The 22,506-nt window shown below is 38.4% G+C and overlaps 1 protein-coding gene across 2 annotated transcripts in view; it reads left to right on the top strand.

The window, feature by feature from the left end:
* CSMD3 (CUB and Sushi multiple domains 3) overlaps nucleotides 1-22,506 on the top strand; it is a 1,158,685-nt gene that overhangs the window by 1,033,460 nt on the left and 102,719 nt on the right. Inside the window, exons 50-53 of one of the 2 annotated variants that reach the window (XM_039525140.1) lie at nucleotides 753-941; nucleotides 10,904-11,089; nucleotides 12,236-12,430; nucleotides 14,460-14,633. In XM_039525140.1, the coding sequence (XP_039381074.1) occupies nucleotides 753-941; nucleotides 10,904-11,089; nucleotides 12,236-12,430; nucleotides 14,460-14,633 (744 nt within the window). The remainder of the gene's footprint in view (nucleotides 1-752; nucleotides 942-10,903; nucleotides 11,090-12,235; nucleotides 12,431-14,459; nucleotides 14,634-22,506) is intronic. The other variant, XM_039525141.1, reaches the window with a different exon arrangement.

Here is a 22,506-nt window from a genome sequence, read left to right as displayed (position 1 = left end):
GGGCCAAAATCCTATCAGATTATTAAAACTTTATTTCTAAACATTATTATCTCCACTCACACTTATAAAGATCTGTAGAGATGCTTTCCCCATCTTCAACATTTTGCATATCCTCTAGGATTTCTGGGGAATTTCAAAGAGAGAAAAATGCGGCTGCAAAGTAACTGATGCAGGTTAAGTGAGGCACTCAGAAGTACAGTTAAGATTGTGGTACTGTCATTTTTAATAATTCACTTTTAGTTCATACATGGTTGACATTTGTAGAAATAATTTTTGTTTTGAACAAAAAAAATACAATAATCTGAAAAAGAAAATCTTTGGCCTATATACTTGTTGGTTTTGATCTATTAGGGGCATCTTTTGTAATAGTATATATTAATACAATTTAGTTTCTTTAAGCTATCATTGAACAAAAATTCTTTGTTGTACATTGTTCAACAGAGAAGTTGTTATAATAACCGTTGTGCTAATGAGTCTTGATTTCACATTTGCCATCTGGGAACCAAATCCTGAAGTCCTTATTAGGCCTTATTCTGCCACTGTTACTTTCTGAATAACGCACTACTGAATGTAGATAAGGGTGCCAGAATCACCATCTTAATGTCTTTTCTCAGTCCTTACACAGTCAAGTTCTCAAATAATTCAGGTAGCGTTAGTGTGGAAACTGAATAAAACCCTCAGATTTGGCTACCGAACATTAACAGAGGGGGAAACATTGTTTTTTGTTTTGTTTTGTTTTGTTTTTCCCAAAGCTCTTTATTGTAGTACTCCCGAGTCCCCTCCACATGGATTCATTGTCAGTCAGACAGGTGGACAGCTCAACAGTATGGTTCGCTGGGCTTGTGATCGAGGATTTAGGCTTGTTGGGAAAAGTACCGCTGTATGCAGGAAATCTCCATATGGATATCATGCATGGGATGCACCAGTCCCAGCTTGTCAAGGTAAATATGTCTAATAACAGATTAAGTGACATATTTTAGCATACTATTTTCTTCTGATTTAGGCCATCAGTTTTTCTGATTTAAAATAAATAAAATAAATATGTTTAATTTTCATTCATGGGAACCAAAATCTTCCTGCCAATACAGCCCTACAAACAAAACTAATAAATCAAATATTGTAACAGAATCTGCTAAGTTTAGCAACTAGTGATTATATGACTTTGGAAGTCATTTTATATCACATTTTATATAGTTGTGAGCAAACTGACCTAGATAAAATGCAATCTCACCTGAATCTTCACTTAAAACTGAAGCCAACTTTCTTTCTTTCTTTCTTTCTTTCTTTCTTTCTTTCTTTCTTTCTTTCTTTCTTTCTTTTTGGATGTTCAGAAAAATTCTCTTAATTTATATTGTTGGTTTGTTTTTCATTTCTACATTTCTCAGTGTTATATATTTCTATTAGGATTAGGATTAGAAGTGCCAAATAACTATTCCATATTTATTCATGATCCACCAACTATAACGAAGCCAAAAGTACTTGAATATATGAGATTTCTAGTTAAAAGTAAATGGGATATTTTTTTTTAAATAAAACCATCTTATGATTTTGATGTCTACCTTAATATTTTGAGCCTCAGATTGATTTTTAAATTTAATCATTTGGGACAGAACTCTTCAGATTAACATTATATTTAGCATCTCCTGTCTTTGAAATTGCATGCCAAGGTACAGTATGCTTCCTTAATAATGAAATGGAAATGACTGTGTGGTTAACAGTTTGGTTTACAACATATATTTTCAACATATATTGATAAGAATGCTATTGTGTCAGTAACACGTATCTTATTGTATAGTGAACTATTAGGAATTTTCATGAAACATGAAATGTGCTGTCTACACTTTGTTTTCATTAAAAACAAGGAATTTATATTATTCTGTTGTATAAACTTGGACAAAATGATAATTCTATTTTACTATTCATGCAAGGTTATCAGACCTTATTAATCACACAAGTGCAGAAATAGCAGACCTTCATTAGGGATCTGCCAACCAAGTACTTTAGCTACTTATATGCATTCAGACACTATGTTCCTGCTGACCTATGGAGAGAAGTGAAATTCAAGTTTGTTTCATGTTAATTTTCCACAAGTAGTTATGGGGAGCTAAACCTTTCAACTGATTTTTTTTGAAACATAAGAGTTCTGTTTCTGTATTATGCAAACACCATGTCAAAAAGCTGTGATATCGCACTGTCTATTAAAATGTTAAAAGCATGAGTGTTTTCCAAATGTTCAAGTGCTCAGAAATGAAGTGCAGGTGTTACATGTGTGGTGTTATATTCGTTTAACCTTCCTGATTGACAAGGGATAAAAATGTCTGAGGAGTATCTTCACGAGAGCTAGTCATGGATCTTGATCAGATTTTTAACTACATATCTCAAATAAGTAACTTTGTGTTAAGAAAATAGTTAAATCTATTAAATGAAAATACTAGTTGATTTTAGTAACTATATGTTGTAAATAGTTTATTAACGGAAGTTGTTGCATAACTGGTAACTAGAACTAGGTGAAAAACATATTTATTAATTGCTTGGTATTCATTCATTGCACCCACTGATGATGTATTCTAAAATTTAATAAGATGTTTATGTTAATTACATGACAATTAATTATAACTAAGCATTTAATGAAGATTAACTATAATTCAAGTTATGGACTTGATTTGCCCCTTGTTTATATCTGCTTCCATCATGTCCCTGTTTGTAGAAAGTGGTTGCAGCAGTGTTGTGTGTCTGTAACTCACAATCTATCAGAGAGTTTACATCCTGCCCATGCAGCCCAAAAAGTAGTTGTTGCTGGTTAGGCTTTGGCCAGAGCACCAAAAAGATGAGCTGATTTAGTGCAATTCCTGGACATCACCACATGCCCTTAACTAAGGGTGAACCCTTGCTGGTATAGGGCTGATCCCATTTACTCTAGTGAATTTGTAGCCTCTGGCACTAATGGCCCATAGATAACAAATACAGTCAATACACTTCTCTAATGTCCTTTAATAATCTGTATTTACTTGGAGCAAGATTACGTATTTCACACTTTTCCATGGAGTAAGCAGCACTACCCTAACAGTAGCTGCAGCTTCTCTGCCTAATGGAACATGTTTTTTTCAGAGCTGTCTGGCACTCAGAAGGAATACAGACAGTCCTGCTATCCTCTTAAGGATGTGCAGCATGTGCCCACCTCCACAGACAGACAGCTATGATGGTTGGTGAGGATGGATGATAAGTTCATGGCCCTGTCTCTTTCCCCACCTTCTCTTCCATGTATAGGGTGCCTATCAGAGGTAGTCTCACTCAGTTCTTGTATTCATCCGAATTTAGGAACTACAATGAAGATCAGTAACTGCACACAGACAGAAAGTGGACTGGGGGCGCTTTTTTGCCCAGCCCTTCTTACATACCAGTGCAGGAGCCAGAACAGATATTCACCCTCATGCTATCCTGTCTAAGGCAATGCAGCTCATGCAGCTTCATTGTACACTGCTACATACCTCCTATTCCACATTAATTCTAATCAGCTCTTGAGTGGAGATTGTCATTCAAGTCAAATTGTGACAAATTATAACAACAACTTGTTTGTGTAAACATCTACTGAGAATCAGGAGTATGCAGCCAAACACATCACTTATGACACAAGTGGCATATGAATTCAAATCTCTAGAACAGTTTCACAATTCTTTATTGTGGTTCTTCTGTTACCCTCTTCCATTGTTACCAGTACTCTGTCCACAACTACTCAGATATTTTTACTTTCCACAAAATGTATGCACAACAGATGATTTAAATCTGTCTTTTCTAGACTCACCGTCATTTTGTAGGTGTGCAATAGTTGAGACATTACTTTAGCATTTTGTCTTGTGGCTAATTAAATGTGTCCCAGTAGTCTTAGTAGTCCTTTCTGTAGGGTTTTTGTGAAGACTGTGACACACCATGATACTAGGTAAAGGGGGATATAGTTCTCAATGTCCTTAACCTTCACTTGTCTGTGAAAAAATAGCTCTGGGTCCAATGTTCTAAATAGATGATACCACCCCATTCTTCACGTCACTTCATAATGTGGCACTATGCTGTGGAATCTAGACAAACAATTGTTAACATTAAACATTTTTTTTCTTTATTTTTGTTCTGTGTTTATAATTAAAATATGTCCACCTGATATAAATGACACAGTGTAGCAGCAGTGGATTAAAAAAATAGGCCTACGTCAAACTGAAATGTGTAGCAATTAGCTGAATCCCTGCTTTGAAGCTAATATGAAAACATCTTTCCTCTGGCCTCAAGAGAAGCAGAGGAATCCTGTCTTAGATATTAAGCTTATTATAAATTTCAGGCAAATAAATGATGTGCATTTGTAAAGTATACTACAGAAATTACGATGTGAAATGATTGTCTGAGTGCCTGGCCCAATTTTTAGTGACACAAATCCTCTGCATCCTGTATTAAATCAGTAAAGATTCCTACAATTTACTAAAACCCATAATAATAAAGCTTTGAAAGAGCAAGCAGGACTACCATGGCCTTTTGGAATACAATTATTATCTTGCTTCAAGTGTGAAAATTTGTGTGTTTAAAGAAATCATAGATCCTCAACTTCTTCGGAGGTTGTTTTTTTTTTAATAGCCTTTTTCACTCGGCTATTGATTACAATTCTTGAATGTTAGACACTTTATACCTACATTACTTGATGTTTAGCTTTATTTATTTATTTATTTAGCTATTTCGCTATTTATCTCACTGATAAATGTTGCTTTGCACAGACCTCTCCACAAATCAATATTATTGTTAATTTGCATAATTTCTTGTGCTGGTGTCAGGCATGATGCCTTGGGGCTGAAATCTTGAGAAAATGTGTTGAGCAAACAAAGCAAATGACATAAAATAATGTCTAGCAGAATCCCCGAACTTCTCAATGGAATACATTGTCGTGTCTGCAGTGACTAGTATGCCAAAGATGCAAAACCATAAAAGAAAAAAGAATTTACAGGATTTATTGACCTCACTGTTAAAATTACAGCGTTCGTTGTATCTTGCTGCAGCAATGCACATTTTTCTCAGATGAACAGCATATTTGACAGGCAAAATACTGAAAAACCTTTACGCTGTATGAACAAATACCTGGGGTGCAGCAGTGTATGACAAATATTAGTATCTATTTCTAGAATTCTTTGAATATAAGGTTGTTTCTGGTTTACAAGAGTTGAATCCTCTTTTTACAGAATGTGAAAAAATATAATGTTTGAACTATTCCTATTTTTTATAAAGTGTAGTACATTTATTCCAGATCACACAACTGCACATGAGCAGTTGGACAGATTGTCTGATTGCATCCCAGATGCCAAAGAAATGTCTTATAATTTTGACAGTGGTTAGCAAAATAATTTACAGGAGATTTCTTTTTCTTTAAAATTAACATTAATTTAGTGAAAGTAAAAGACCAATGCACATGTTCCTGTATTTGGTTAGTGCCAAAAATAATGTTCTACACTTTATTCTACTTTGCAACTAATGGTTCCAGCAGAAAGGAAAACCACATAAAATCCACTTAAGTGCCAAGAGTTATAAATAAAAGAGGAATATAAATAATTTTTTTTTCATTATTTTAAACTTACGAGCAAATTCTCCATTCAGGGCTGGCCCTATTGTACTTTTGAGGTTATATGTATTTCTGATTTAGTTGTCTAACCGCTTGTCAGATCTAACGATACATAAGTTGATGAGAGAGAGGCCTGGTATTGGTTCTGTATGTGCAGTACATGTTAAACTGCAGTCCCTTCTGCCAGTCTCTGGTTGTTCTCCATAGGGAAGCTACATGTTCAGGATGGAACCCCATGTACGTGACAAAAGCACAGATCATGAGAGCAAGGTTTGCATTCTGAAGAAAAGTTCACAATATCCTGGCCAGACGGAGAAAAGCAGTTTTGCTCACTTCTGCTTTTTGGTGATCTAACAGCAAATAGGAATCTAACCTGACCTTAACTTACAAATGATGGCAGAACAATCTTAATGAGAGACAGAAAGAACCTCCAACAACATGTTTTGTTCTTTCTCTGACCCTTCATGATCACCTCAGTCTTTTCAGGATGAAATCTCAGTCAGCTTACCCTCTTCCATAAAGCTGAACAAAAATGGAAGACTAGACACTGGTTAATAGTTGGACAGATTTCCGTGTGATGAGATGGCTTTCTGTGCAGAAGCCAAACAGATGCTTCCATTAAAACAATTATTACCTAGCCTTCCTTAAGGAAGGTGTTTACTGTCTACATCAGCAAAGGACTCACTGCTACTCCACTTGATTTCAGTAGCCAGAAATGTAAGGATTTGATTTATCGCTGTGCTGATTGGTGCTTAGATTCAACAATGATAGGGACTACGTTAAGACCGAGATAGTGGGTTTTTTCCCTTCTAGCTTAATTGTAAATTAGTTGTAAGTATACTTGTCCATTTTTGGAAAGCACTCTGAGATTCAAGGATGAAAATTATTATTAAATTATTAGGTATAACACAATTTTTGTGTTCATAGATTAGGTCGTAAATGAGATGAAATTGAGAGGACAGCCAAGTCCAGAATGTCTAGGAATGCTAGTCATATAACAATGTGAACTACGGCTTTTTAATTCTTTAAAAATACATTAATAAAATGAAGTTTAATTATCCTAATGAGTTAAAGCAGTATTATGAATCAACATTGCTTAATTGCTTACATTGCTTTTCCTATGATGGATCAAAATGAAAATGATTCTGTATGATTGAACTGATTTTCATTTCCTCTGAAGAACGGAAAGCAATGGGGCAGTCACATTTATTTTAGTATCTTTCTCTATTTGCCTTACAAAATTACTTTACAAAACTAGTCTGCTTCATACAAGGCCCTCGCCTCTCCCCACAAAAAAGATGAAGATGCAGCATGTCTGTTTGTAGTACAAACTGAACATCAGCAACAGTTACAAAGAGTGGAAGGATGGTCTACTGGTTAGGGCATAGACCAAGGACTCAGAAGACCTAGATTCAATTTCTTGTTCTGCCACAGACTTCCTGTGTTACCTTGGGCAAATCATTCTCAGTTCCTCATCTGTAAAATTAGGATAGTAGTACTTCTGTAAGTCACAGAAGTGTTGTGAAGATAAATACATAAAAGATCATGAGGAACTCAGATACAATGGTGAATAGAGCCAGATATAGACCTAAATAGATATAATACAGTGCAACTGAAAAATAACTTTGCCTTCACTACCAAGGCAATTTTATTTTTTGGTGTGAAGGCCTACCTGGATGTTTCTTAAAGATTTATTCCTCTCAGGAATGTAAGGGAGGCCTAGCCTAGTGACAGCTCTGTGCATTGTCATATGGGAGATTTAGTTTTTTTTCTCTTATTTTTCCATTTCAAAATCATCTGAGATTCCTTTGGTGATAAAGTGTTTAGCACCTGCATGGGAAGAAGTGTTTTATTACACTGATTCTTCTTTTTTTGTTAAGATCAGAATTTACAAAGTCCATAGTTTCCAATGAGGTTTGCTTGTTTGAGCATGTTTTTTGTTTTTTTTATTCACTGATTCTCAAAATACAATAAGCCACAATGGGTCTTCCAGTCATTAGTGCAAATTAGTGAGGTTTTATTGTAGCATATGTTTTTGAAATAATAAGAAATCGCCAAATGTAAGGAAGTTTTAATGTCTGAGAGTCAAGCCAAGTATTTTCAACATCCTAAACTATTTTTACACTGGTAGTCATCACATCTGAGAAATCAGTCACTCCTGGAAGAACACTGCTGTTTCTGAAATTGTGACAACACGGGATTGATCAGCACTGATCAGTAAAGGATTACCATTATTCTAAAAGTTCCACTTTTAGGGCCAGATTGTGCTATCTAGCTACTGCCCTCAACTAGGGGACGAAAACAAAGCTGCTACTGGAGCAACTCCGGAAGGAATTATGCACCAGGAAGCACAGTCCTTTGCAGAGCTCCGAGCAGCACATCACCCTTCTTCTCTAAACACCGCACTCACTGGCTCTCAATTTTGTTCTAGTGCCAATTCAAGACTTTGGTATGGCTCTTCAGAACCACCAATAGGTAGTGACCCAGCTTCACCAGACATCCTCTCTATTCTTGATCTGACAATACAGTTATTCCCCCTCTGAGACAATACAGCTAACAAATCCCAGGGCACAGCTCATGAAAGCCAAAGATAAACAAGTCTCAATCGTGATGGGTTGATTGTTGAATAGTCCATTAGAGGATATTAGACTAAGCCGAAGTTTCAACAATTGTGAAGCTAGCTACACTACCTATTCTACATCATTCCACCATAGCTACTGTTCATACAAATAAACAAAAAACCTACCAGCACTTCCTGGAACTTGGAAAGGGTAAAATGAAACTAATGTCCACTTTGGACATCATCATGAAGATCCTATTTACCTCATTGAATGCTTAGATGCTATGGTAAGAAGCACTTCAGAAAACTTCAGGTATTCCTATTAGAAAATTATTCGACAGTAATGGTGTATTCATCAAAATTGTAATGTACATTTTACAAATGAGCAGCATTATTTAGATGCAGTGAAACATCTGCCATTTCAAGTCTGTCACCAGTTTCAGTAAGTACAGTTCTATCAGTAACGTGTGTTAAATTGATGGGGTTATTTCAAGGGGAAACTACTACATCAACATCAGGTTTGTGTGTGACACTTTATTAAAACTCAGAAAGATAGGAATTAGCCTCTTGAGACTCAAAGGTAGTTATAGTAATGTTGTTGTTTTTTTTCCTCATGGACAAAAATTTCCATTTTTACACATACAAGATTTATGTTCACTGAATGCTTGGAAAGCGATAGACCATATATGACTTTCATGGGTCTCATATTGCATGTGGGTCTTTGTTTACTCATAATGTTATTCCTATCACTGCTCTAATTTACAGTGTTTTCTGTGGAAAGAAAGCATGCTTAGATAGTATGCAGGGTTTCTAAATAAATGTGGAATCTAAAGAAAATATTTTCTTTAGGAAATAGTGTTTTAATCAGAAAATATACACATTAAGTAAAATATTTCCTAATTTAATGTATTATATTTAACACTATGAAATAGCACTTTAAAATATTAAAATATCAGCACCTCAAAGCTTAGTGCTACAAATGTACATCTTTACTCTGAATGGCTGTGGCTTGGTAATTTCTGCTATCTTCTCTTTGCACTCTATATGCTTTTTCTCTCCTCTTTTCTGCTTCCAAGCCCTCTCTCATCCGATCTCTCTGATTCTCTATCTTTATCTCTAGTTTTGCTCTTCTGGGTCCCCACTAGCTTTTTACCTTAAGATTCAGCATTTAGTATAATCCACATATGTCAGTTTGGTCTGCTCCTGTTAACAGAGTCGATAAGAGATACAGAATTTTCTTTATGACTGATCTCATATACTGTATACAGTGAAATGACTGCATATGCTAGGTAGAAATATGCTTCTTCAACAAACTGAGGGAGTCTTTCACCTTTAAAACACTATTGTACAAAGGAGAAAACAGGATTAGTTAAAGAGCTCACTCAAGGAGATTGCTGGTGCCTGTAATTAAGCTAGTTTGGCATTTTTCCCCATGCAGCAAATGTGAGTTACAAAACCAGGAATGGATCTAATGGTTTTTGGAATACTCAACCCAGATTATACCATTTTGATGACCCATACTTTTGTTTTATATCTATATCTATATCTATATGTAATTTATATATGTAATATTTTCACCCAATAAAGATAATCTTACAACTCATTTATGATCCTTGAAATGATCAAATCTCAGACAGAGATTAGATGCTAGGCTGTATAAATCATGTGATCAGCTATACACGACTTGTGAAGACAGACAAATAGTATATGAAGGATGCAAGTTATATTAAGAAATCTGAAATGCCAAATGGGAAAAAGGGCTAATAAAAGTATATTAACACCTGAATTTAAAGTCCCTGCCACACAGAGGCTGCTGAAGTGAAGAAGAGATTCAGAATTGGTTTCTTAGCAAAAGAAACAGCATTGTGTGCTATCTGTTCTTCTCTGCCCCCCACCTTCCTTTATAAAAATAACAATACTTCACATTTATACAATTCTTTTCATCTGTTGATTTTAAAGTATCTTACAAAAAATGAGAAAGCTTTGTTATTCCCATTTTACAAGTGGAGAAACTGAAATGTGGAAAGTTTATTGCAGTGGTCCCCAAACATTTTACCTCATGCCCCCCCTTATCCCTTTCCACCCCTCACCCCCCCAAGCCCGGACTGGGAGCAGGGCTTCAGCTCAGGGGGTGGGGAGGGCATGGATAGGAGTAAAGGGGCCGAGGCTGGGGCCAGCAGCCAGGTCCAGGGCCAAGAGCAGAGCTGGTGGGTTGCGCTCCTTCCCTGGCCCCAGCTGCGCCTCCCCTGAACTTTCCTCCATTCCCTTCTAGGGGGGTGCATCCCACAGTTTGGGGACCTCTGGTTTACTATAAGTGTCTTGCTCAAGGTCACACAGCACATCAGTGGGAGAGCCAGGAAACGAATCAGATCTCTAGAGTCTCAGTCTAGTATCCTATCCATAGGATCTTACTACTCCTGTTATTCTTCTCTTCCATACTGCATCATCATTCATCATTCTCTGCAATCTGAAAGGATAGCTAGAGGGTTACTGAACTATAACTCTCATTTTCTCCCCAACCCCAGATACCTGTAAAAGGACAGATTAATGAGCCATACACCTCCCAAGATTTAGTTCCTTTGAAAATTTAGAACCCATGAAGTCGGTGTGGTCTTAAAATATACACTAATAAATTACTAATCCCTCTTCACAAGTATATTCATGTTGTGGCATGATACGTAAAGCATCTGAGACAAGATATTATTTATCACAAAGAGGTAAATAACATGTTGTTTGTGTTTCTTTTAATTCAGCAATATCTTGTGGAATTCCTAAAGCTCCATTAAATGGTGGAATCTTAACTACAGATTACTTAGTTGGCACCCGTGTTACTTACTTTTGCAATGATGGGTATAGACTATCATCCAAGGAGCTTACTACTGCAGTCTGCCAACCAGATGGTACATGGAGCAATCATAATAAAACACCTCGTTGTGTAGGTATGTAGCATTGAGAAATCCTCTGTAAGAACTTTCCTGTATTTTATTTTCATTAATCAAAAGGAGCTGTTTCAAATTATTTAAGCGTTCTGTTTTGGGCTAATTATTACAGTGAGCCATTTGAGTGAGCCATTTGGGTACCTTAAACTTAAACTTGAGTACCTTAAACTTGTATTGCAAACTGCTGTGAGAGTTGGAAAATAAATGCATTATAGAATGCATTAAAGTTAATAACTCAGTTCCAAGTCCCTGGCATTCCTGCTTCAGAAGCTGGCAGGAGCCTCATGGCCAAGTCAGAATCTAAGGCCACAGAGTCTTAAGCAGATCTTAGACTCTCCTAATCACTTTCTGCCTGGTTCTCAGGGACAGTTGTGTAGCACCAATACAGATTGCAACCCCCTACCCCCATGCTAATGACCCCACATCACCTAGACTCCAGGAGATGACACTGAGGAGGAAATGCACATGCAATTCCCCAGGGACATGTGGATACTTCTCTGGCTATAAATTAGCTATGAACATCCAAATGGGCCACCATCCTGAAGCAGAAATCTCAGCCTAGGAATGGCAAGGTGTCCATCCAGATGTGGATCGTTCCCCATCCTATGGAGTTTTGGAAAGGGGGAAAGATGGGTGCCTCTAGAGACACAAATATGTACCCAGCAAGGTACATTTAAGAACTTTTCCTGATATCTCTTTGTCACTCAGGAAAAGGGGATCAGCAGCAAGAGAAGGCTTCTTATGAGTCTTGGGGATCTAGTGTGCAAAACCCTGCGGAGCCTGGAGTAACTGTGGTGCTCCCTCACCATGGTGGGCCTGGGGATGGCAGGCAGTTAGGCAGTTGCTGCGGTACTCTCATTTGTTGTGGGGAGAAAGAACATAGGATCCAGAGATGGGGAAAAAGTTCCTTTCGCCAAGAGAGATCCAATGTGCTAATGACCACATACATAAGGATTACAGCTCAGCCCTATCCAGGTTATGGAATCAGACACAGACTCCAAATAGGAAGCTGTTATGGTTAAAATTAGACACTGAATTCATAGGGACAAATATTCTTTATTTCATATTCTTGTTAACTTGTACTTCCTGAGCCACAAATAACTGGTCTCATAGGGATTTTTTTGTTGACTTGTTTTGTTTTGTAAGTTGTTACATGTCCAAGCATCAATTCCTTTACTCTGGAACATGGGAGATGGCGAATAGTGAATGGCTCACATTATGAGTACAAAACAAAAGTTGTTTTTAGCTGCGATCCAGGCTATTATGGTTTGGGGCCAGCATCCATTGAGTGTCTTGCTAATGGAACATGGAGTTGGAGAAACGAGAGGCCTTACTGCCAAAGTGAGTATACATTGTGTGTAAACCTTCCTTGTAAGTTCACATAGAAAAATATTTCCCCCCAGTTTAGTGGAAGAGCAGAACTCTTCCTGTGACAAAATTCCCTGGATAGGCCCAAGGCCAATCTTTGTAAAGTAATATACATTATTGTTAATGAAAATCAAGATGATTACATTTATAGTAATAGGGCTGTGCACACCCAACTGTCCTCTTGAGGTGTCTGTCACTAGTACAGGTACACAGAGGGGGATGAACAGAGCAAAAGGTTTCTCTCCACCCTACCCCACACACCCCGTGCAAGGATCAGACACAATAGCTTTCTGTCTTAGTGAAGTATAGGGACTGTTCTCTTCTAGAGCCGGCAGTGCTACAAGCCACCCCCAAAAGGTCAAGAACTCTGACTAGGTGCACTAGGAGCATGATACAGCTTTCACACTCCCTTGAGACAGCAGAGAAGTAGGGAGGGATTTTTCTTTAGGAGCTTCCTTGGGTTGGTGAGGATCTGCATCATCTTTACCACAAGCTGGTATCCTAATGGCACCACCTGGTCGCATAGGCTTTCAGAGAGAGAAGTAGTAAATATGAAATATAATGGAGACAGGTACTTCTAAGAAAGGAGGCTAAAATATGTAATCGTGTGTGGCTAAATATAGGCACCTATGAGAATCAGGCCACTTTTATAAAGGAGCTTTATGTCCCCATGCAGGGACGGCTCCAGGCACCAATGCAGCAAACGCGTGCCTGGGGTGGCAAGTCAGGCAGCCTTCGGTGGCGGTTCTGCAGGAGGTCCGCCAGTCCTGCGGTTTCGGTGGTAATTTGGCGGTGGGTATGTCAAAGGTGCGTGACCGGGGAGGACCTCCCGCAGAAATGCCGCCGACGGCTGCCTGACTGCCATGCTTGGGGCGGCAAAAAACATAGAACTGCCCCTGCCCCCATGTTTGCAAGGTTTGGACTTATATCATTACCTGAGGTCTACACAACCAGTATTTCATTGTTTTCCCCTCTAAAGAACCAAATAACTACCATTCTTCTGGAAAGAGGGCCAAAATTAATGTTTATGGGTGCATGTACATATACAATCCCTAACAAAATGTACAGATAAACTCATATGCAATATTTCTAATAATCCCTATTTAGGAGAGAACACAACTACAACTATTAATAGACAAAGGACTCCAAAATACAGTTTAAGATATTTAATAATTAATAATTACAAATTATTTTCATCTTCTTGGAAATTCCAGACATAATTTGGAGGGGGGGGGACTTCCCCCATCCCAAATGGGAGTTCTTTTAAAATAATTTAGGCCTCTCTTTGTTGACATATTGTATGTAAATCCTGCTTTGACACTTCCAGAGAGAAAGTAGTAATTCATCATCACTTTGGAGTGCTATGTACAACAAAATCCAATCCTTCCATATTGTACTAAGTCCTCATTCATCTAACAGTACACCTAAAATTGTTCAGAGTTGCACTGAAGTTAATTTTCCTAATTGCACTATTTCTATTTATTTACTCTTTTTAAAAGAGAAAACATTGTCTTCTTCTAAATCAGAAAATTCCCTGGATTGTGACTAAAATAATGGATTTACTGAACATAATTCAGCCAATATTAAAACTCTGTGTTTTATAAATGCTAAGGAATGTGATGTACAATGACGTAAAAGATACAAATTATATTATATATCCTCTGTCCAAAGAAACTCAAATGTACTGTTTTACAAAAATAACAACAACATTTATATTTCATTCACAAAAACTAGATAATTAAATATCAATGATTTTTGTTGATTACAATATTCCAACCGGTTAAAAAAAAATAATTTTACAGTGATCGTTTAAAATATTTTTCAAATGTTGAGCGAGAGTCCTCATGACATATTCTTTATTTTACACTCAGATTTCTGTATCCATTTTTCCCACAGATGAGAATAGACTACCCTCCAGTGTTTATTTTAACCAGTCGAAAATGTGTATTAAATGTTTTTAGGGCGATGCTCAATACAAAATATGTATTTTTTTCCCTTAAAGTTATTTCTTGTGGAGAACTTCCTGTACCTCCCAATGGGAATAAGATTGGAACTCAAATCACATATGGATCTACAGCTATATTTACTTGTGATTCTGGATTCATGCTAGTTGGCTCTACTGTAAGGGAATGTCTTTCTTCTGGACTCTGGAGTGGAACTGAAACCAGATGCTTAGGTATGGAAACTGTAATAATGGCCTGCCTGCCTTCTTTTACAACCTTTCTTTAGCAGACATCAGCAAGTGGGCCAAGTCAACAAGGGCCTCTTCTTCCATGTACAGAACTCTTATGACTGTGATTAGTCCTATTTTTTCTTAACAATAGATATTTATGGGGGAAAATCTACAGTCCAATTAGTGTTTATTGATTCTGTCCATCCCTATGCTTTACAAGAGTCTCAAGTTTAAACTAAAGGACCTAAATGTACCTACATTTCTATTAATGGACCTAGATATCCAGAAAAGCAGCAAAGAGTCCTGTGGTACCTTATAGACTAACAGACGTATTGGAGCATGAGCTTTCGTGGGTGAATACCCACTTCGTCGGATGCATGTGATGGATGCATGCATCCGACGAAGTGGGTATTCACCCACGAAAGCTCATGCTCCAATATGTCTGTTAGTCTATAAGGTGCCACAGGACTCTTTGCTGCTTTTACAGATCCAAACTAACACGGCTACCCCTCTGTTACTAGATATCCATGTCTCTTTCAAAATCTACTCCTGAACCCCCCATATTGTGAGCAGAGTTGAGATGCTTTTTGAGGGTTTCTTCTGTGCTCAGTGGAATAATTTCAAGGACCCATTTCAGTGAATTATGATTCAGCATGTTTTGTTCTTCATTATTTTGTTGACTTTATTAGGACAGCATGCAATTAACATTTTCTTTTCAACTGAGGTCAAAGTGGTGATAGTCCCATTTTCTCTTATTATCCTTGAGGTAGTAGGTGAGGAATATTAAAATATCCATAAAGTGGGATTTTCATAACTATCCAGACTAGCATCCTTCTGTAGAAATACGGTACATTTAAGGCCTGGGCCAGCATACCAGTGAGAGGATTTTCCTTATGTACAGTTTGCTGATATATTTGTACACTATTTTTTTTCCTTTGAGATAGCTGTGTTTCTGTAGCTCAGATTTTCTTCCTGTGCCAGTCTTCAGCTAAGACATCTCTAGGCTTCACATGATTCATGGATGAGCAAAAGAGTTACCTGTATATCCATAAATCTTTATCAGAGGGGTAGCCGTGTTAGTCTGAAGTTAGAAGCAAGCAGCAATCTTGTGGGTGGCACAGATGTTTGCTGCATTTTTTTTTGCAAGCTTTACTTGCCACTGCGATGCAGCACTTCAGAGTGGGTATCCTGAGAAGCTCCAAAATTCACTGCAGTCTATCAATGCAACAAACAGCTATTATATCCATAAATCTTTAGTAGACTTTTTTTTTGTTGACTCATAGTATAGGGGAATGTGTTATTTTTATTTGTGTTTCCTTTCGGTTTAATATGCACAGCACTTGACAGAGAAGAAAGAGGATGCCATTATTTGATAAATATTTGTTTTTCTTTAAATTAAAAGATATGATGAGGCAGAATATTTAAAAACTAAAAGCCATATGTACCCATACCATGTGTAGATTGAAAATGTACTGAATTTTTCTTCCATAATTACTTGCTTGTTTATTAAGGTCACAGCTATTATAGATTTGGAGAAATGAGAAATGATTATGAGAGAATCATTAGTCTCAAAAATGCTAACTTCCTAGAAAAGCTTAGAAAAGCTTGGCTATTACTTTTGCAGAGCATCTTGAACAGATTCTTTTTAATCAATTTAAACAAAACAACTTCTTACCAAGTAAGGTAGTAAGTATTTTAAGTCCCACTTTTATTTAACTTTTCTTAATTTTTGCCTGTAGAAACATAGGACATTACTAATAATGAGCTTGAAAATATTAATAGGTTATACAATCTATAATGAAAACTTGAAAGGGATAACCTGAGTTGACCAGCCTTATATGAAATATGCAGTGATGCTTTTTTCCCTGAGTTGTATTTGTTATTGTTAAGTGACAACATTTTAATATCCAATAGCAATAAGTTACTGACAAGGGGTATGAAAAGAACAGTATCAAAACAGTTTAGAGTAATCAGAAAAGTAATAGCTGAGTCAGAGTAACACGAGCACCAGAGTATGTTCTCAAATGAATATCTTAAAAACTCTAATTCTGTCAATGGTACTTTTTCAAAGGAGGGACAAAATTTTACTGATAGAAACGGCAGACTGGGCACAACGTTACAGTAAAATTTGACAATGGTAACAGAAGCTGGTGATCGGAAAAATAAATAAAATGGAGACAAGTAACACTCACTCAACTTTGTTGTTCTCAGAGCAGTGCCCCTGCTGGCTGCTTTTCGAATTGCATATGTTTGGGAGCGAAGTGGGAGTTTTTTCTTCAAAAAACTGTGATAGGTTGGTTCCCCAGCATGCTTCTATATTTCCTTCGCCAGAGAGTAATTTGGTGTTGACTGATGGGACTGTGGTGCTGAGGATTTATTGAAGGACAGGTATTTGATTAATTAAGTGGGAAAGATAGTAAACAGATGGTTTTGGAGAGAATGGAAAAAAATAGAGGGAGGCAAATAGTGAGCTATGATAGTCCCATAAGGCAAAAAGAGAGAAGAAGGTAAAGGGAAGGTTGGCCAAGAAAACAAAATATGGTTATGGACATGGACATGGGCAAAAGAAGACAGAACACAGTAGAGAAAAAAAATGAGCTGATATAAAAGAGAATAGTAAATAGGAAACTGAACTTTTCAATCTCACAGACAAGGCATAACAAACAACAGTGTCTGGAAGTTGACATTAGAAATAATAATACATTGAAATGATTGGTTTCAGAATGGTAGCCGTGTTAGTCTGTATCAGCAAAAAGAACAAGGAGTACTTGTGGCACCTTAGAGACTAACAAAGTTATTTGAGCTAAAACCCACTTCATCGGATGCATGCAGTGGAAAATACAGTAGGAAGACGTATATACACAGAGGACATGAAAAAATGGGTGTTGCCATACTAACTATAACAAGAGTAATCAGTTAAGGTGGGCTATTATCATCAGGAGAAAAGAAAAACTTTTGTAGGGATAATCAGGATGGCCCATTTCCAACAGTTGACAAGAGAGTATGAGTAACAGTAGGGGGAGAAATTAGCATGGGGAAATAGGTGTTACTTTGTGTAATGACCCATCCACTCCCAGTCTTTATTCAAGCGTAATTTAATGATGTCCAGTTTGAAAATTAATTCCAATTCTGCAGTTTCTTGTTGAAGTCTGTTTTTGAAGTTTTTTTGTTGGGAGTATTGTGACTTTGAGTTCTGTAATCAAGTGACCAGGGAAGTTGAAGTGTTCTCCGACTCGTTTTTGAATGTTGTAATTCTTGACGTCTGATTTGTGTCCATTTATTATTTTGCATAGAGACTGTCCAATCTGGCCAATGTACATGGCAGAGGGGCGTTGCTGGCACATGATGGCATAGATCATATTGGTAGATGTGCAGGTGAATGAGCCTCTGATAGTGTGGCTGATGTGATTAGGTCCTATGATGGTGTCCCCTGATTAGATATGTGGACAGAGTTGGCAAGCGACTTTGTTGCAAGGATAGGTTCCTGGGTTAGTGTTTTTGTTGTGTGGTGTGTGGTTGCTGGTGAGTATTTGCTTCAGGTTGGGGGGCTGTCTGTAAGCGAGGACTGGCCTGTCTCCCAAGATCTGTGAGTGTGATGGTTGTAGATCCTTGATGATGCGCTGGAGAGGTTTTAGTTGGGGGCTGAAGGTAACGGCTAGTGGCATTCTGTTACTTTCTTTGTTGGGCCTGTCCTGTAGTAGGTGACTTCTGGGTACTCTTCTGGCTCTGTCAATCTGTTTCTTCAGGCAGAGAGTAATTAAACATTGGATCAGTTTACCAGTTGTGGTGGTGGTGGTCTCACTGTTGCTTGGAGTCTTCTAAATGAGATTAGACATTTTTTTCCTAAAAAGTATGTTTTAATCCAGTTTTGGGTTGGATGGTCATGGTAGTAGTTTCTGACCATGTAATCTATCAACTGTCCCCTTCCTTCATCAACCATGGGGAGAACAGAATTGCCTGTATTACACTCAACATGCTCAAAACACTTGCAGCTCTGCATTAAGACAAAGACAATAATCAAATATCATGCTTCAAGGCTCCACTGGTCATCTGCAGAGGTCACAAAGGATTTTTTTCTCTAGCACACAGTTGGCCAGATGTATTCTGGGTTTGTTTGTTTGTTTGTTTGTTTGTTTTTTGCCTTCATCTTGAAGCATCGTAGATTGCACACAGCTGGAAATGGGACACTGGATGGAGTGAATCAGTGCTGTGAGGTGGCACAGAGAACTTTCTTTCTTAGATGCCTGGTTGGTGTCTTTTACTCACATGTTCATGGTCAAACTGATCACCAGATTTGGGGTTGGGAAGGAATTATTCTCCAGATCATATTGGGAGAGGCCTTGGGCTTTTCACCTTCCTCTCCTGCTGGCATCACCTGTGTATATCTCACATAATAAATTCCATTTCTATTGCCTGGGCTTCAGGCATTGGTGGCACCTGGATCTCTCCTGTTCTCTGGCAGTGGCACTCAGCAGTTTAGTCTCCTGAGCACTGAAATGCTTTAGACTCACTAAAGTCTTGGGCTCAATATAGGAACATCTGGGTGAAATTTAATCAGCTGTAATACAGAGGAGGTCAGACTAGGTGATCTGCTTGTCCCCTCTGGCCTTAAACTTTGTGAAACTGAGAGTGCAGTGGGAGGGAGAGTAATAGGGAGTAGCTAATTCACTGTGGAATGGAAAGAGGTAAGTGAGCTGGGAGTGAGTAAACTGGTTGAGGTGGAGACAGGAATGACAGGTGGGAGGAGTGAGAGAAGGGAGAAAGAAAGGTTGGGCTAGTTTCTCCATTACCTTACCTCTTGCATAGTCTTTTAAATTTGTGCCAAGTGGCTATGAATCATTGCCAGATCAGACTGGTGGTTTTTACACCCACCTTACACAGGGGAAAGGCCCCAATTCAGGAAAACACTCCTTTTCAGCAAAGTTTCCATGGAATGCAATCTAACTTATGCACATGCTTTGCTGAATATGGATGGATATGAGCTCAAGCTTAAGTGGATCCCTAAATTGTTGCCCAAATTACTAGAAATGATACTAGCAATGGAAAATCAGGCCACTGGATGGGGAAGAGAGAAATAATAAAAGTTTTTAATGGGGAAAAGCTACAGGGAAATTTTGGGAAGATGGGGCAGAAGTGAGGAGTTAGTCTACATTTGTTGGTTTGTTCATAAAACGTAATTAGCTCATGGCAAGCAAGTCTAGTATTATAAACAAGTACCAGGTAGGTTTCCTCTTTTAAAATATAAATGCTTGATTGTTTATTTATTTATTTCCTCTTTTTTTGTGGGAGATGGATAAACTTTTGTTTTTGTCTGTGTGGGAATAGTTATCATATACTCTTTTCTTTGTATTTCAGACTTAGTATTCTATTTTCATATTTACTTCTTTATAATTTTATATTTAATACTTGTCACTGAAAAAAAAAACATTCAGTAAATTGCACCTGGTATTTCAAAAATCTCCCAATCACTGTTTGATCCTTTCCCCCTCCTTAGAGGTCCCAGAGCCTCCCCACTTTTGTTTGCCAAGCTGCAATGCTACTCACACTCAGACAACTACAACTGTACTTCCATTGTCCAGCTGGAAGATGGACAGGAGCCACTGGATGTGATTTAATTAGGCTGCAACTTTATTCTTAAATGTCTGTGAGTACCCAATAGATACAAATATACAATGGAGGTAATTCCATAATCATTTCAATATATACCTATGAGGCTTCAGTCTGCCATGTCCCTTACCCATCCTGGTCCCCAGCCATCCTGCTTCTGGGTTCTCACCATCTGCCCCCCTCGAATGAGGGTTAAGGAGGGACTCTGAAGAGGGAGGATAGCTCCCTGCCATACCAGTCATAGTGCTGAACCCCTCCTCCCCTGTTTTCGCTCCTTTAAATAATACCTCCTTTTAATTCTTTACCAATCCATTTTATCTGATCCCTGTATCCCTTCCTTATGGAATACCTGCCCTGGACATCTGCCACAAGAAGGCACCAGCTACTAGTTTGTCTGCCTCCCCACATCCTAGCTGGGTCCCCAGACATCTCCTAATGCCCCCTTTAATATCAGCCAAAAACATCAGCTTCCAAGCCTGACAGGTGAACCCCCTCCTCCCTGAATAATTCTGCTGCACCATATGCTATGGATGTGCAATGACTGACTGCTCCCATGGCACCCATAAATTTGGCTACCTCCCTATTTTCATACTTCCTAGTGTTTTTGGCTTGCAGGGGCTTCACAGTTCCTTGCCTTACCCTGCACCGCAACATGTCTGACGATACCATTTTTATTCCTGGGAAAAGTTCCAGGATCTGGCCCAAGTCCCTCTGAGATCTGATCATTAAGTCTGTCCCTTTACATGTTCCCAAATCATTTTCCCCAAGGTGAAACACAATTATATCTGATGTCCACTCACAGGTCCCCACAGAGTAAAAAAGGGGCATCTGCTGGTCCTATAACATGTCCCTTCTCCCTTGCAGTTCAGGATTGTTTCACCACTGAGGCCCAGATGCAAACCTCCAAGCTGGAACCCTTCCGCTATGCGCAGTAAACAATACTATGCCCACAGATCCACAGGGCTGTCTGCCTGGCCCATCTGCCAGCAATTGGACTGAAAACACAATGGAAAATTAAAACCGATTCCCCCACCTGGGGTCTTGCATATGTTCTCTATGCTTCAGCATGCCTAATACCCAATTGCCCGAATTGCACTAGGCCCCATACCCAGCTGGGCCGTTGCTGTTGTTGCTGGAATCCTGAGTGAGTGGGAATCAAATTCATGTGCTGGGATCCCCAACCATGTCATTCCCCATCCTGGTATGTTGTGAGTGGACTCCCACCATTGTGAATAAAGAGGGGCCCATTCCTCCCTGGTCTTATTAACATGTACACCCTCCCACCTATTCTAAAGGGCATATTCAGGGCTTGTCACCATCCTACAGATTAATGAATTCAGTCCAGCCTCCTTGAGCCATCTTTGACTTTTTCAAGGTTAATATAACCTTGTATATAGCAGTGTATATCTCTCAGTTCCAGAGCCCTTCCAGAAGAACCCGTACAGGACCCAGATATTAGCTCGCTTATCTGAAAAACTAAAAAAGAAAAAAAAATGCTACCAGAAATTCTGCTCTGAACAAGGTATTGTCCTGTCCATAATGACATATGGGTTCCAGATTGCACCAGATTCCTAAGTATATTAACAGTGATGAGTCCTATGTGTATTCTCCATAAGATTGGTACATCAAGACTGCCACTCTAGAAACCTTCAAACTAAATAACTGCTGCAAGGATCTGGGTAATCGTTCAGCCTACTGACAAATGTAAGGGCCAATAGGCGTGTGGAGATGGTTGGGTTCCTCTGTAATGGGCCATATTGGTGGCAGGCCTTCCAGACCCTGCAATTGCACAAAAATATTTAAACTCCTCCCATAGCTCCATAATGTTCACAGAGCCACTAACCTCTTCTGCTACACTGACAGCCATCATATGCCAAGGTTCCATAGAGCTACCGGCATCTTTTTTGGGTTCCTTGCTGGCTTCTGGTGCCAGCTCCTGAAATCTGTCAATCTGAAAATGAGACATTGCATCTGATATGCCACTGTCAACCCCAGGCACATGCTTGGAAGTAAAACAGATGTTAAAGCTTAAACATTGTAATACATAACTATCACTGTACTTCTATTTTAAGGGCTGGAGATTCCTTTAGAACCATATCCTGGAAACTTTTAAAAGTGGGTTCTGTTTAAGTCCTGTTGCATAAAGCAATGCCTTTCCCCCAAGCAACCAGGTTGGGGACCCCAACCATTTCCCAACAGATTTACCTAAAACTGCCTTACAATTTAATCACCCTGTTAGACAACTTCATGTCCCCTTCCAGCAGCATAA

This window comes from Mauremys reevesii, linkage group 2 (genome assembly GCF_016161935.1).
Source record: "Mauremys reevesii isolate NIE-2019 linkage group 2, ASM1616193v1, whole genome shotgun sequence".
Lineage (NCBI taxonomy): Eukaryota > Metazoa > Chordata > Testudines > Geoemydidae > Mauremys > Mauremys reevesii.
The sequence above is the reverse complement of the archived record's forward strand: the minus strand, read 5'-3'. Positions and strand labels throughout refer to the sequence as shown.